The 17,765-nt window shown below is 41.8% G+C and overlaps 1 protein-coding gene across 2 annotated transcripts in view; it reads left to right on the top strand.

Annotated features, from left to right (window-relative positions):
- SH2B2 (SH2B adaptor protein 2) overlaps positions 1-17,765 on the top strand; it is a 69,873-nt gene that overhangs the window by 21,431 nt on the left and 30,677 nt on the right. The window contains exon 2 of one of the 2 annotated variants that reach the window (XM_075196729.1): positions 15,230-16,107. The exons of the other annotated variant lie outside the window; for it this stretch is intronic. Coding sequence (XP_075052830.1) covers positions 15,256-16,107 — 852 coding nt within the window. The 5' untranslated portion in view covers positions 15,230-15,255. The remainder of the gene's footprint in view (positions 1-15,229; positions 16,108-17,765) is intronic. 2 annotated transcript variants of the gene reach the window in all.

Genomic DNA, 17,765 nt, shown 5'->3' with positions numbered 1-17,765 from the left:
ATAGGTGGACCTTAATTTTATGTTATTTACTATGTTCAGCAAAACATATTGACAGGAGTCCCATTCCACAGAGAACGTCAATTCTCTGTATATTTGCAGTAAAAGCTGTCACAATGACTGGCTATAACAAAAGTAAAATATGATTCATTGACTCAAACATTCCCCCAGTGGACAAATTATTATAGTAAATTGATAGAATTTCAACATAATGTCCATTTAAGAGTGATATCATGAATTGTTAATGGAGAAGAGTCCGGTATTAAAATAGTGCTGACTCAAGCATGAGTGTATTGTCTTGTTGTCCATTGATTTTCTGAGTCACTTCCAGCCTATATTAAAGTTAGGAGCCACAGTCACAAATAATGTGCAAAATAAGTGGCAGATCCTATTAAAAGTGTGGCCACACTAATAGTCTCAAATAGCAAAGAGAGAGGCAGCACTAGCAAGACAATATTCACGCAAGAGACATCAATGCAAAAAACTCTTTCTGTGCTTTATTGAGGAGTTCAGATATCCCATAAGTCAACGTTTTGGGCCAAGTGCTGGGCTGTTTATCACGACCATGCCATATATGTGTACAGTTAAATCTTCTGTTTATACACAAATGATCCCAGCAAGAAAACATGGCAGATATATTAAAGTTATGTCTGCAGGCTATGCTTCATGATTCAGCCATGACACAGGAGAATGACAAAAAGTGTGACAAGCGCATCATGTCAGATGCATAAAAATTATAATTTGACACAAGTCATGGCTGAGAGTAAGACATAGAAATCACATGATTGGAGAATGAGGATTTTGTTATTCTCCCTCTCTTTACTTTTTCCGTTCACATTTGTATCTCTCCTCCCATTCCATCTTACCCATCTCTCTATCTCCTCACTTCCCTCCTTCCATCCAACTTATCCCACTCTCTCCACTACCTCATCTAGCACACTCTATCTTCACTGTCACATTCCACCCCACCCAGCGCACTCTGTCCCCACTCTGCTTCCACTGTCACATTCCACCCCGCCCAGCGCACTCTGTCCCCATTCTGCCTCCACTGTCACATTCCATCCCGCCTAGCGCACTCTGTCCCCACTCTGCCTCCACTGTCACATTCCATCCCGCCCAGCGCACTCTGTCCCCACTCTGCCTCCACTGTCACATTCCATCCCGCCCAGCGCACTCTGTCCCCACTCTGCCTCCACTGTCACATTCCACCCTGCCCAGCGCACTCTGTCCCCACTCTGCCTCCACTGTCACATTCCATCCCGCCCAGCGCACTCTGTCCCCACTCTGCCTCCACTGTCACATTCCATCCCGCCCAGTGCATTCTGTCCCCACTCTGCCTCCACTGTCACATTCCATCCTGCCCAGCGCACTCTGTCCCCACTCTGCCTCCACTGTCACATTCCACCCCACCCCAGCTCACTCTGTCCCCACTCTGCCTCCACTGTCACATTCCATCCCACCCAGCGCACTCTGTCCCCACTCTGCCTCCACTGTCACATTCCATCCCGCCCAGCGCACTCTGTCCCCACTCTGCTTCCACTGTCACATTCCATCGCACCCAGCGCACTCTGTTCCCGCTCTGCCTCCACTGTCACATTCCATCCCGCCCAGCGCACTCTGAGCCTGATTCACTTTGGAACATAATCTGGCTATATGATATTTGCCATATGCAGACAGACACAACAGACTACAGGATACACACATACATGTGTGCAATATAAAGTCCCATCAGACAGCATGGCAAAAAAAATATCTATTAGATGATTGAAAAACTATTTTCATATAACAACTATTATTTTTTTACATGAAATACCTAAATCATGATGTTCTTAACGAGACGAGTACTGTACAGTAAATGCGTTTGTATAGCTTCTCTTACTTGCAAACACATGTTCTGGATACATATTAGTCATTCATCACTTTCAGTCGGCACTTACACCTGTCCTTTAGGAGAAGAGGATGAGCAGTGTTCCAGCAATTAGGAGAGCAATCCATCTCACCCTCTCCTTTGTCTTTTCATTTTCCCATTCTATCCATCCAGTCACTGTCTTTCCAGTTTCATCCCTCCAGTTCCTCTCCTCTTTTAACTTCACATTAAATCATGCTTGCTAGTTTGATTTCAATCCTACTATTGTATCTGTTTGTATCCATGTCCCTCTCTTTACTTTCCCAATGCATCCCAACAGTCCCTCTCTTCAGATTCTCATTCCATTCCACCAGTCCCTCTCTTCAGATTCTCATTCCATTCCACCAGTCCCTTTCTCTACTTTAAAAATTCCATCCCTCCAGTCCCCCTGTTTACTTTCCCATTCTGTCCCAACAGCCCCTCTCATTACTTTCCCAACCCCCCTCCAGTCCCTCTCTTAACTTTCTCTTTCCACCCACCAGACCATCTGTCTCTATTCATGTCACCATTCTCTTCCGCTAGTCCCTGTCTCTATATGTCTCTCAGGTTTCCTCCATCCCACTCAAAAAGATTATTTTTGTTGTAGCTCTAATTTAACTGTCATTATACATTTTCATTTGAAATCATTTAATAATTCATTAACAGAGGTTAACAATTAGTGTTGGTTAGTGAGGCATCCCTTAACATTATATATAGAATGATGGATAAAATAGCTAAGCTGAATAAATGTTTTCCTGTAATGATTTAAAGTGATTATTGTTTTTATGTTTTAGATCTAGAAATATCAAAACGAAATTCATGGGGCCGAAAAAAATGTACACGCTCTAAATTATTAAAGCAGTTTTCTAGAGAAATCAATAAAAATATTGATCCCTTTATAGATCAGTCAGCAAAGAGAATACATTAGAAATCCAAGCTAGCTGAGTAAACACACGCTGGATGGAATAGGATGGCTTGTCTGAAAGCACAGGAATGTACGAGTGTGAACTGTATGGTATGCTACATAGATTTGAAAACCAGAACATTACCATAAAACAGGAACATACTGTAATATTTACATGCAAGTTAAGCGGCATTTCTAGGGGCCACTGATGAGGCTTCAGCATGTCCATCCCAGTAAACATTGAATAAAAGATGAGCACACAGCCTCCATGCCAAGCATAGAACTGGAGTGCAGACCACAGAAATTATTTCTCCCCCAGAGGAGAACTTTACTGGCTGAAGCCATCTCAGGCTTCATTGTGATGCATGTTTACTGTCCACAAAAAGGTACACACAGGAAGCCGTGGCCATGAAAAGGGCACTATGCCCACAAATAAGCCAGGCTGCACTCATTTTAAGGAGCAAAGTACCCATATGTTTTACTAAATATTTACAGGAAGACTACATTTTGAATAAATGCAACTAAATAATTAAACATATAAATAGGATACAGTTGTAACATACTGTATTTTTCGCTCCATAAGACGCACCTGACTATAAGATGCACCTAGTTGTTAGAGGAGGAAAACATACACTGGCCCCTTCACTCACACAAAATACACTGCTCCCACTCTCACTCACCAACACACACACACACTATATTAACACACTGATCCTCACTCTTAGACACACATGCTAAGTTAGCACACTCGCACACAAACTATAGCCTCCAGCACACACACAATATTGAGCTTTCCCTTTAACTTACCTTATTCCCTCCGCGCGCGATGTCTTCAGCACCTGTCATGTGGTGCACGTCCCATGTGACAGCTAGGTCCTCACAGATAGGCGGGGGGACGGACGGATCAGGAGGGTCCGCAGCCTGGCCGTGACCCGCTTCTCTAGGCTGGAACTGTAAGTTTTCTTCTTTCTTGCTCTCTGGCTTGCAGTATTCGCTCCATAAGACGCACACACTTTTTCCCCCACTTTTTTGGGGGGAAAAAGTGCATCTTATGGAGCGAAAATACGGTACATTAGAATTATCTGTATCCCTCTATTAATTTGATCTGGTCTTAGTTATATTAATGTATAATAATATAAAGATATAAAAATGTATAGCGATTATTTGAATGCAAAATAACATGCAAAAATGTGTTCTACATGTCTTTATTGAACACATTGAATTAGCGGAAAAAAAACCATGTGAACATTTAGATTTTGTACCTGGTGGAAACCTTCTTTAATAGCAAATCTATGAAGCAAAACATTTTCTGTTCCTCTCAATCAATTCTACACACTTGGGGCTAGATTTACTAAGCTGCGGGTTTGAAAAGGTGGGGACGTTGCCTATAGCAACCAATCAGATTCTAGCTTTCATTTATTTAGTACCTTCTACAAAATGACAGCTAGAATCTGATTGGTTGCTATAGGCAACATCCCCACTTTTTCAAACCCGCAGCTTAGTAAATCTAGCCCTTGGAGTTATTGTGTCCATTATAGACTGTTTTTCGTAAATGGTTCACTTTCAAACCGTGGTGCAAAATTTCAATTGGGTTTAGGTCAGGACTTTGATTTGGCGATACGAAAATGTGACATTCTGTATCTTACATTTTATTGTAGGTTAACACGTGTGCTTTTCCTCATACATTGGTTCAGCTAAAATCAATATTCCTTATAAAGATTGTGAGCCACCCAGGTTGTTAGACTGATACTCCCGCTACCATGATTTACAGCTAAAATTAGTTTTTGTTGTTATTAGGTTGTAATGTAGTTTAATGTTTTCTACAAACATACCATTTCTCATTTAGGGTAAGATATTCCACTTGACTTGCCTCTGCATAGGATATTCCTCCTTTAACCTGGACGGTCCAGGTGGATTCTGGTCTGGAAAGTTGTTAGTTGCTTTAGTACGGTGTTTGTTTTTGTTTTATACATATGTTTAACCCTTACTGTGGGAGGCATCTGTCCCCGGGGGCCTGTCCCATAGTGGACTACCTTGGGCTGGGTCACTGGGCTACCTGCATTTTTTTCTTTAAAATAGGCTGCTGAGTTGAGTCTTCCCCCCCCCTGGCTAAAATTTGCCAGCCCTCCCCTGGCTCTTGCAGTGGGATTCTTAGTCACCTCTTGGGATATTATACTCTATGCACTTGGAGTGATCTTTGTTAGATGACCTCTTCTGGGAAGAATAACAATGGTAACAAATTCTCTCCAAATGACATCTGCTTGACTTAATGTAGGCAAAAGTCTTTAAGAATGGTTTTTACAACCCTTCTGAGCCTCATGGACATCCATAACTCCAGAAATATGCTTTGATAGAGGGGTAACTCTCTTCCATATGATTGTATTGCATACTTGCCAACTCTCCCGGAATATCCGGGAGACTCACGAAATCTGGGTCAGTCTCCCGGACTCCCGGGAGAGAGGGCAATTCTCCCAATTCCCAACCGGCTGTGGAAAAGTAAATGGAGGGGACGGGGCTTATCTGCCTCATGGACGTGTCATTGTGGCCCTCTAGTTTTATTGGATTAAAAGGGTGGTGACAGCATTGGGGGCGGGGCCAACAGCACGATTCCTCAAGCCCCACCCCCACTCACCACTCACCCACCTGCCCCCCGGACCTCCTGGGACACAAGCTGCCAATATTGGCAACTATGTTGTATTGTGTCAGGCAGACGCTGATGGAAACAACTGTAGTTTGTGTTTTGTTTTTAAGTGAAAGGCCTTCAGCTGAAACATCTTACACAAACAGACTGATATTATACTAGGTAATAACTGTTATTATGTATGTTACAGCTAGCACATACATGTAACATTTTACCTGGCTTTGGCTGATGTGACCTTTCTACATGTTTGGGTCCTGATTTTGCTTATTATTAAAGGTGGTAGCATGTTAACAACATGTTTTTTTTCCAGCAAATACACTGAATGTTGGACAGACTGTAATAAGAAATAAAAAGCACATTCTCTGAGCTATGTCTCTAATTATCTTGTGTTTGTCCATTATTTCAACTTACAGCCGATAAAGATGACAGTTTAGGTCAAATTGCTATAGGAATACAGATAGTTAGTAAAGGGTTCACAAACTTACTCTCATCACTGTATATATTATTCTCTACAGATAACCTTATTTTCTTCTGCATATTTACTTTTGCAATTATTAGTGGTCAGCTCAGTTTATAAGGTAGATATCCTGTTTACTATGTGATGAAGTAATGTACATGTACAAGTGGTTATATTGTCCTCTGCTAGGTATAATCCAAATTATGTCTGTGCCTCAGCGTCACATATTATCCTTCAGTTGTTAAGGTGTATTTGACTGTGGTATCAATCTTTATTCTTCATCCAGGTGTTCCCAATTTTTAAGCGGTTGGAAATAGACTTTGGGCTAGATTTACTAAGCTGCGGGTTTGAAAAAGTGGGGATGTTGCCTATAGCAACCAATCAGATTCTAGCTTTCATTTATTTAGTAAATTCTACAAAATGACAGCTAGAATCTGATTGGTTGCTATAGGCAACATCCCCACTTTTTCAAACCCGCAGCTTAGTAAATCTAGCCCTATATATTGAATCATCAGTATGCTCACAGCAGCACCGATTATTTCAGGATACAAGTGTGGTGATCTTGTGGGAGACAGTGACCTGTCCATTCCTGTGACATAGTGGCATGTACACATGCTATGTCATGATGTGACGAGGGGAATGGAGACAAATAAAAGAATATAGACTGAGATATATCGAAAGAAAACAATACTTAGGCAGAGTGGAGTTTGTATGTACTCCCTGTGTTTGCGTGGGTTTCCTCCTGGTGCTCCGGTTTCCTCCTACACTCCAAAAACATACTAGTAGGTTAATTGGCTGCTATCAAATTGACCCTAGTCTGTGTATCTGACTGTGTGTTTGTTGGGGAATTTAGACTGTAAGCTCCAATGGACCAGGGACTGATGTGAGTGACAAATATTCTCTGTAGAGCGCTGCAGAATTAGTGGCGCTATATAAATAAATAAATGATGATGATAAAAGGTTGTGTTGTCAAAGTTAACAACATTGGACAGAAATTTTATCCAGCCCACTTTTTAACAATGTAATGTTTTTCAGTTTCTACAAATTAACAATATTGTTACAAATATAGTATAAAAAACACCAATGTTTATTACATCATAGAACAGCACAGACTGGCAAAGAGCAGAACAGAAGGACACACCCTAAATGACACAACTCCTGTTTGGGCCAAAGTATAAGAACTCCCTCTGCACAGATTCAAAAACATAACAAAATCACAGAAAGTGTGAAAAAGCCATTATACATATTTTTAACAACCAGCTATTGGCAGTATATTTTTGATTATTCTGTTTGATCCGTTCAGAAGTGTAAGAAGCAGAAAATGCATTTAGAAAGAGAACTCATGTCCGAGTGAAATAAATCTGAGGTGGTCTCTCACTCGGGGGACCACCCTCCACCTTTGTCTCCCAGCTGTAGAGCCTACAGAATTTTGAGTGTGAGCCACCCATTAGGAAGGGCATCGGAGGATTAGCACTAAGCAAACACTGTTTTAAGAGACCGATGAAAGGGGGCTTTTAGTGATATATAATTGCCAGAGATTTGACATTGTGACTGTACTGTCTGTGGAGACTGCGGAGACTGTTTAGCCTTTGACCCAAATGGCACTTGCTGTTTTAAAAATATTCAAAATGTTTTTTGAGTTGTCCAAATTATAACCTAGGACAAAATGAAATTCTTCATCTGGAACTTGAAGGAACAGCATCTCATTGTCCATAACATGTTCAGCTAGTGAGCTAATACGTTATTACACACAGTACAGAGCTCTTACATAGACCGGACAGAGGTTCTGGATGTATTATTATTTATTAATGTATCTGCTACATTTTATACAGTTGTTAATAATGGAGCCATATGTATATTAACAATCGTAACATTACTGTGCTCACTAGAGCTTACAATCTTAAGGAGCTTTAGCTATTTATTGAAGGTTGTCAGCTGTGGAATGTTAAACACTTGTAGTAATATAGGTTTTCTTGGGTTTGTTTTTTTTACACTTGGGGCAATTTAATTACCCTCAAGGTTAGGTAGTAGTAGTAGCCTTGGTTTTTATGTATCTGTGTGATGTTTCATTTAATGATGTTCTCTAACTCTTGGTCACACTCCATAGATGTGGAAGCATCATCATCATTTATTTATATAGCATAACATATTCCGTAGCACTTTACAATTGGGGATAAACACAGTAAACTAATAAACAAAGTGGGTAAAACAGACAAAGAGGTGAGAAGGCCGCTGCTCGGAAGCTCACAATCTATGGGACAATGGGAGTTTGACACATGAGGCTAAGGCGAAGTCTACATTTTGCATTTCGGCCCAGCCAGACTGCAAAGGTAAAAGTGACTGATAAGCTAAATGATCCTGTCACACAACAGTGTTGGTCAGGGAGTAGTTGTCTTGTGTGAAATTGTGTAACGGGTGGTAATAGGGTAATGTAGTGAGGTTAAGAGGGTGGCTGAGGAATATTATAAGCTTGTCTGAAGAGGTGGATTTTCAGAGAACGCTTGAAAGTTTGTAGGCCAGAGGAGAGTCTTATTGTGCGAGGGAGAGAATTCCATAGAGTCGGTACAGCCCAAAAAAAGTCCTGTAACCGGGAATGGGAGGATGTAATGAGGGTGGATGAGAGACGCAGATCTTGTGCAGAACAGAGTTGGGAACACGGTAAGCACAGCAAGAGGGCACAGTATCGTAATTGCTGTAATTTGCGCAGAAGCATAATGCACAACATCCATGTCACTGATTATGACATGACGTGCTGTCCATTCATTTTGTAATGATTTAATTGGAATTGCTAATATTTAGGGCTTGTATCCATGGGTACAACATGAACTGCGTCTCGCTTCTGTACTTTCAGTGTAAAAAATCCCGTGGTGATATATGACTGTCATCAGCACCTCTTACATTCATTCCTTATGTGGAATGCACATTTATAGAGTGTGAGCATGGCAACATCATGTCAAGAAGAGTAGAGTTTTCCTTTGATGAGCGCACACATCTGATAGGACTTGACTTTGGTTTCAGCTAGCGTGACCAAAATCCTATTCTGTGACTCAGTGGTGTGCTGTTTTTTGGAATGGCTCCAGTTTCGAGTTCTGCACTGGGCATTGACAAGATTAAGGAAGTACAGTGAGAGTTGCTGATTTTGCAAAATGCCTGAGAAAAAAATTGATGACAAACTGTTTGCTTGGATTCCAATATTATATTATTTCTCAGCAAATATGAAATGTTATTGTCCATTTAAATAGGGAATAACTGCACTAGGAATAACTAAGACATGGAAGGATGTGATTTACAGGTAAAAGTCATCTTTAGAAGTAACATTTACTGAGTAGCAAAATATCAATCTTTGGGGGAATTCAATTAGCGGCAAAGTGTCTCCAGAACGTCCTTGAGACACTTCTCGGCGGAGATTTCTACCGTAATTGCCGGCAGTGTGCGCGGCGCAATGTCCGCGCACCACATCGCCAGCAATTGAATTACCCCACTTTATATTATAATAATTATTTTGTGGCCTTGGTTGATAGGGAACAAAAATCATTGGTAAGTTCCTAGGGTACTGTAAAATGCACCTCATCATATTTTGTTTTTCTTAGATTATATTTTATTGCATAATTTTACATAGCTAAAATTTGCAGAGTACTATTGTTTTTGTCATAACTCCCTTTTTATCTCCTCCTAAACCACTTATGTGAATTTTGTTTATGTGTGTTAATTCTCCCTAGTGTAAGGGTCAGATCTGTTATTTAATTAGTATTCACAAGTGCTCAGAAGTGTGAGAGAGAAAATAGAATGTGACAGGAAGTTCCCTATGTTTGCTTATAGCCTTTACATAGGAATAACATATAGTGACCTATTTATTAACAGTTAACCAATTATTATGTTTTTTGCCGTAATTTATCATAGCATTAAAAAAAATCTGTTATCGCCACACTTTATCAATATCTCGCTGATTCGGCTGCCTCGGAGATACTGTTCCAGAGCAGAACCTCTGCGCCGGGCCAGACTCAGAAGATGTGCAGATGCTTTACCCCGCTAGCCAGTTCGCATGTAGGCTTTCAGTTTCACTAATAAAAAAAAATAATAGTAATTCTAAAATAAATAAATGAATAAAAAAAAACAGATTCAAATAAAAATATTTAAACAATATTGTCCTTTTTAAAATATTGTATTAAAAAGCAAAGCAAAACATTTTTGTATTAAGATGTTATTGTCACCCTCAGATGACACAGCCTGCCATACAAAGCAAATCTTATCTAATGCTATGGTAACCCCTGTGATAAATAACCCCCTAAACTTTATCTAGCATTATTCATTCCTCTGCCTTATGCTAGAAGGCCATTTAATGCCATGTCCTTCATCTATGAAAGTGCTGTGAGGTATATGAGAGAGGGAGTTAGCTCTTTGTCTGAATGACAGACTGACATGTTATTTAGCTTTTTATTCTTTTGTCTTGGTTTGGCTGGAATTTAGGCATTCACATACTTGCCTTACTCTGTCAGGTGAAAGGATGGCTAATGATAGACATACTGAACGGATATGCCGAAGCTCATAGCACTGTCACATATAGGAATGCCATTTGAATATCGGGGTACGGAAGTGGCGGATAAAATGATGGTTTGTAATGGCTGTAGATGACTTCCGACAAGCATCAGATAATGTTATGTGACAAGAGCACCACATCATATCTTCACCCACCCCAAGCAGTAGATTACCCTATCACTGGTTAGCCAAGCTGGTGAGAAAATATCACTGGTCAGTCATGGATGGACCTGCTATATAGTTTGAATGGGTGCACTGCACTCACTCTGTGACACCAGCATCAATAGAAAGAGGACCAAAGAGGGAATTTATCACATAAGATGTCTATGAGGTTCAGATGCATCCTTTTGGCTGCAAAATGCCTACTACTGGGGAAACCAATGGGGGGAGGAGGGGGGGCTGAAATCTCCATTATTAAATGATGTAGCGGGGAATCGATGAACCCTCTTCTCCTGACCAGGACTGCCAGGTACAACAACTTCATGGGGTCCCCCTTATAGTTGAGCATGGTAAAAAAAATGGGTGTGTTCGTATACATCATTGGGGCGTGGCTAGCAGGTGAAGCGCTAGGCCACCCTCTTACAGAAAAAAAACCTGCATTGTTGTCTCTCCAGCTCCAACATTAAAATAATAGTATTCCCATTTAATAAATAAACCTATTTCTCTCCCTGCAAAGAGCCCCAGCAATAAATTAATAGTATTTACATTTCATAAATATACCTATTTCCCACAAACATCACTGTCATTAAATAATTCATAGTCACATTTAATAAAGAGACTTCATTCTCCCCAAACCACCCCATCTTAAATGAATAGTCCCACTATTAAATTGCCTCACCATCACCCCACAAACAAAATAGCACCCATTAATTTGCCATCACCCACCTCACACACTACCACAAGCTCCCTGTGCCATCACACACACACACACATTACCACAAGCCCCCTGTGCCACCACACACACATTACTGTGCCCCTACATCACCACGCGGTGCCCCTTATGATCACACTGCGCCATCCATGCTGTATTCCCCCTTCACCTGGCCCCCCTTCATCACTCTGTTCCATGCTGCCCTCCCTTTCATCACTCTGTGCCATGCTGCTCACCCCTTCTCATTCATCACTGTGCCATGTTGCCTCCCTTCTCCTTCATCACTGTGTCATGCTGCTCCACCCTCTCCTTCACCACTGTGCCATGCTGCTCCCCCCCTCTCCTTCATCACTGTGCCATGCTGCTTACTACCCCTCTTCTTCATCAGTGTGCCATGCTGCTCCCCCCCTCTCCTTCATCACTGTACCATGCTGCTTACTACCCCTCTTCTTCATCAGTGTGCCATGCTGCTCCCCCCTCTCATTCATCACTGTGCCCTGCTGCTCCCTCCACCTCTCCTTCATCACTGTGCCATGCTGCTCCACCCTCTCCTTCATCACTGTGCCATGCTGCTCCACCCTCTCCTTCATCACTGTGCCATGCTGCTCCCCCCTCTCCTTCATCACTGTGCCATGCTGCTTACTACCCCTCTTCTTCATCAGTGTGCCATGCTGCTCCCCCCCCTCTCCTTCATCACTGTACCATGCTGCTTACTACCCCTCTTCTTCATCAGTGTGCCATGCTGCTCCCCCCTCTCCTTCATCACTGTACCATGCTGCTTACTACCCCTCTTCTTCATCAGTGTGCCATGCTGCTCCCCCCTCTCCTTCATCACTGTACCATGCTGCTTACTACCCCTCTTCTTCATCAGTGTGCCATGCTGCTCCCCCCTCTCATTCATCACTGTGCCCTGCTGCTCCCTCCACCTCTCCTTCATCACTGTGCCATGCTGCTCCACCCTCTCCTTCATCACTGTGCCATGCTGCTCCCCCCCTCTCCTTCATCACTGTGCCATGCTGCTTACTACCCCTCTTCTTCATCAGTGTGCCATGCTGCTCCCCCCCTCTCCTTCATCACTGTACCATGCTGCTTACTACCCCTCTTCTTCATCAGTGTGCCATGCTGCTCCCCCCTCTCATTCATCACTGTGCCCTGCTGCTCCCTCCACCTCTCCTTCATCACTGTGCCATGCTGCTCCACCCTCTCCTTCATCACTGTGCCATGCTGCTCCACCCTCTCCTTCATCACTGTGCCATACTGCTCCCCATCCTCTCCTTCATCACTGTGCCATGCTGCTCCCCCTCCTCTCCTTCATCACTGTGCCATGCTCCTCCCCCCCTCTGTCATCACTGTGCCATGCTGCTGCCCCCCCTCTCCTTCATCACTGTGCCATACTGCTGCCCCCCCTCTCCTTCATCACTGTGCCATACTGCTGCCCCCCTCTCCTTCATCACTGTGCCATGCTGCTCCCCTTTCTCCTTCATCACTGTGCCATGCTGCTCCCCCCTCCTTAATCACTCGTTGCTCTGTTGTTCTGTTCACCTCCCTTTGCCTCCATTCCTTTACTTACCTACCTTTCTATTGGCTTCTTTCATCTTCTGTCTTGTCTGGGTCCTCTCTGCGTCGCTCCTCACTGAATGTCGGGCGTGACGTGGTGATGTCACGCCCGAAATTCAGTGTGAATGGAGCAGAGTGGAAGGAGGAGGGACAACGGCACCACAATCATGTGAGTATATGTTTTTTTTTGTTTTGTTATCTTTAAATAGCCTGCTCCCGCCACCACCACCTCCCCACTCCCGCAAAATAGACTAGAAAAATATATATATATATGAAACTGATTAGGGGTAAATGTATGAATCTCTGGATTCTTCATCTCCGGCGTGTTCAGCCTCTTCAGCGCTTAAATTTAAAGTGGCGCTGCATTGTAAAGGGAAGTTTCCCTTTACAATGCAGCGCCGCTTTAAATTTAAGTGCTGAAGAGGCTGAACACGCCGGAGATGAAGAATCCAGAGATTCATACATTTACCCCTAGATTTGCAAAAAAAAAAATGTTGGCAGTGAGGACCTGGGCCGGGTAATCAGTACCCCCCCCCCCCCCCCCCATCCTCTCGGCAGCCCTGCTCCTGACAGCGAGAAAGGCTCTTTTTTGTTAAAAGAAAAAATATAAATACTTAAAGCTTATAACAAGTATTATTTTTATACTAAAAGTTATTCTCTGTTCTCTATACTCAAGTAAATAAGTAGCTTTCCTCTTATTTTAACGTCAGCGCCTATGGAGAACTGATTACGGACTTGCAGATTGTTTTGAAAAGACATCCTTTGTCCACTGCATCTTGGGAGCTGTGAATTATGTTTACTGGTTGAGATGAACAGCTCTTGACAGTGTTTTCTGTGCCAGTGCTCCAGGTCATCCTGCTGATATTTACAGCTATTAAATTGAATGTGATTCAGATAGGTTGCCCGAAGCTGGCAAGAAATGTCTTTTTCTTATTATTGCTTAAGTTCTGTTCACACCATACACACTGCAGCAATTATTTTTAGAGCCAATTAACACAATCATTCTTACTATTGTGCCTAGAATGGAATATTGAATTTTTCCAAGTGTGTTGTCAACAGAATATTATTATACAGAGAGGAAGCAATGTGCTATTCTGTGTTATAATTATTATATTGTTTATGACATTTCAAGTAAGACATTACTATTCCTGCAGAAAAAAAACAGTAATCACAATGAATTTAAAACGTGCTGGTATTTAATAAATGTGTCAGTATAAGAGTAGATTAAGCCAGGTCAGCTGCTGCACACCCACAAAAGCCTAAATCAATGCGATTTAATACGTATATATATATATATATATATTATTGGGTAGCATTGACTACAAGATTACTCTTTTGCCAGCTTGATCTCCCATTTTCTGTGATAGGTGGCCAGTGGTGGAACAGATATATGTGACCATTGTTCCATTGTCTACAGATAATATTTAAACAGTGAAAGCAGTCATTTGTGTGAGCTGAACCAATACTGCAGTAAGTGTAAGCCATCAATTCAGTAGAGACTTGTGACATTATGTAAATCTATAATTGGTAGGTTGTTTCCAGACTTATATTAGTTCAGCCCACACAATAGCTGTCTCCATTGTGTGCAAACATGTTTGTTTATGCAGAATAACTGTCCTTATACTTTGTGCCTTCTCGCACCTCGTGGTACAGTAACGTCCAGTTGAATTTGTGCCCCTGGTCCCCTGACAGGACCAGGGGACCACTGACAGCAGCTGTCGCTCACTGTGCTAGATCACTCTTGCATAGCAGTAACTTTGGTGATGTCATCTCTGGATGTTAATAAAGGAAGGCGAGCCCAAGGGTCTTATATTACTGATTGCTTCTACTTCAAGAGCACGTGTTAACATGCTTACACATTAGCTTACATGTCATTAATATTTAAGAATTATGTTGCATGTAAAAAAAAAATGGTGATTCTGTTAAAAGAAAATGTTTCTCCATGGGGGATTTAAATAAAAAATAAAAAAAATTGTGGGGGTGCAAAAAAAGCAATACAAGTGGTAAAATGTTTAAGTATTTTGGGGTTACACTCACTGCATTAAAATAACAAGGGGTGAAATCATGGAAGGGCATTGTTTTGGCTGTTTACATGTCTGTAATATCCAAAATTTAAAAATATACTTAAAATATACTTGGATACACTTCAGAATAAAAAAAATATTACTGGTGAAAGTGATTAATAGAGAAAATGTGAAATCAGGTCATGTGATCCAAAACACGCGATCCACAAAGTATGAAAATACTTTATAGCCTTTCAGAAGAGGGAGCCACTGCCGCCTTATGAGGCTACAGAATGTGTAGAATTTATAGATTTGCTTATTAAGATTAAAGACAGGTCTCTGCATTGTCAGCTGAACATTCCTCTTTTTGCCTTGCAGATTTCTGGGAGTGGAATGGAACAGCCATGAATGGTGATGCACTTAATCAGGACTCTTCCTCCCAGCTTCCTGACTGGAAGGAGTTCTGCGAGCTTCATGCTCAAGCTGCGGCAGTAGACTTTGCCCAGAAATTCTGCCAGTTTCTGAGGGAGAACCCTCATTATAATGCTCCTGGGGCGGAAACATCATTCTCCCATCATTTTGCTGCCAATTTTTTAGACTTCTTCAGTTTTGAGGTTAGCAGGGTATATGTATCTGATTCACCAACAAAATATAACATAGTGCCCTTTGTAGGACTACAAAACTGCCAGGTGCCTTTAGCGAGGGATTTTGTCCCCAGGAAAGAAGAAACCTCCACTGAGTCATTAGACAGCATGGATAATCCTGTCACAAATAAATACTTAAGCCGGACTCAGGCCAGGGCCCACAAGGTTTCCTCCTATGGTCACTCCCGAAGCTCTGAGGATGTCTCAGTCCATGGAAACTCCAAGCCAAAATTTAAGAAAGGGTTCTCACTGAGAAATATGAGTCTGTGTGTGGTGGATGGCATGAAGGAGATGTGGCATAGAAAGTCTTCTCCAGAGCCTGGTTTGGACAATGGGCAGATGAGGCGGTCAGAGCGGGAACAATGCACAGCAGGTAACAAGGAACAAGTGGAGCCACGTGAGAAATGGACACACAAGCTGCGACTGTCAAAAATACAGGCAGCCAAAATAGATGTTGTTGACATTCAAAGAGAAGGAACTCTCAGGTACATGGTAGCAGATGACACAAACTGTGTTGGTAGCTCTCAGTGGCAAAAATGTCGTCTACTTTTGAGGAAAGCGGTAAAAATGGAGGGAGAACGATTCCTACTTGAATTTTATGTGCCTCCTAAGGTAAGAAATCTTTTTCTTGTTATTACTATTATAAACATATATATATATGTAATATTCTGCCCTGTTAAATTGACAGAAATGCAGTGAATTATTTTTATTTTCCTTCAAACTTGGATACCTGTGAAATAACAAAACAGTCAGATGTAACTATAACCCTAAATACTTTTTGCACCAACAACTCCTCGGAGCCCGCTTGGTAGTCTCACAGCCGCTCGTGAAAAGCAGCTTCTCATCCTCCCGCTCACACCTGTTCTGCAGCAATTTTAAAGTGGTGAACAAAAATATTCACCACTTTAAGTAATTGCCTATCCTCAACCTTAAAGATGCATAATCACTTAAAGGTGTTCCTTTCTTATAAATACAGTAAACAGAAACTGTAAATAGATGTTTGATTTATAAATACCAATGACATTAATGTGGGGATTATTATTGTTAAAAAAATCAACTCCACTATTTCCTCGTTGGCTTCAGGGAGATCCCTGTATCTATTGCGGGGGCGAGAATCGGGAGGTTGCTCTGCCCTCCCAGGAGCCTGGGAGGTCTCCCGGACATTCTGGGAGAGTAGGCAACTATGCGTTAAAGAAAAGCAGCTAATGAATCTCTAGAGACTGAAGTGTCTTTTACATTTCTGTCTCAATTACTGAAGTCATGTTGTCTTACCTGTCAGTCTTTGATTAAATCTTGGTCTCCATGAAAATGGCCACCTCCATAGACATCAATACATGGACATAGGACACAATTTCTGAACTGTGTCATCATGCCTCAGATGGCAAAGCCAACCACATCTTGTACTGGCTCAGCATCAGGGAGAATGCCAGACTCTTCAGGGAGTGAGGGAGATCACCCCTATTTCAGGGAGTCTCCCTGACATTAAGGGAGAGTTAGCAAGTATGTGTAAAAACACAACAATGATGTCTTTGGAGTTACAACAGAGCTCAAAATTTTTTAGTGGTGCACCCCTGACGTACAGCATGCCAGGGGCTGATTGAGAATCGTGGGAGGCGTAGTTCAGTACCTTCTGATGTAGGGAATTATTGGGTAAGAATTACCACGTATCCATATTTATTCAATAGCTACATCTAAATTACAGTCAACCTAAAATAACCTCAATCTCTTTGTCCCAGTGGTGCACTGAGAATGTGTCTGGGATGGTTCATTAATGGGTCCTGGCACAGAATCTGCAATATTGTAAAGCCAGGTGGACTTTGGTCCAGCTGCTGCATGTTTGTTGACCTCCTACACACATCCTAATAAAACATGGAGATTTGCTATATATGCTGTATATAATTACATTATTGCAGGTCCAGTATGTGGGCTGGCAAGAACAGGATGTCGCAAAAGAACATTGTCTCAATTTTTTTTCAACTTTAATGATAAATCTGGAACAGAGGAAGAAAACCCATGAAATGTTACATATAAACAGCACTTTGCACAGTGCATTCAATTTGTTTGGGGAGATGTTTCAGGGATTAGCCTTTACATTCATCATAGACATGCATGTTACGTGTGTTTAAAAGACCATGGGCTAGATTTACTAAACTGCGGGTTTGAAAAAGTGGAGATGTTGCCTATAGCAACCAATCAGATTCTAGTTATCATTTATTTATTGCTTTCTACAAAATGACAGCTAGAATCTGATTGGTTGCCATAGGCAACAT

This window comes from Mixophyes fleayi, chromosome 2, assembly GCF_038048845.1.
Source record: "Mixophyes fleayi isolate aMixFle1 chromosome 2, aMixFle1.hap1, whole genome shotgun sequence".
Classification (NCBI taxonomy): Eukaryota; Metazoa; Chordata; class Amphibia; order Anura; family Limnodynastidae; genus Mixophyes; species Mixophyes fleayi.
The sequence above is the reverse complement of the archived record's forward strand: the minus strand, read 5'-3'. Positions and strand labels throughout refer to the sequence as shown.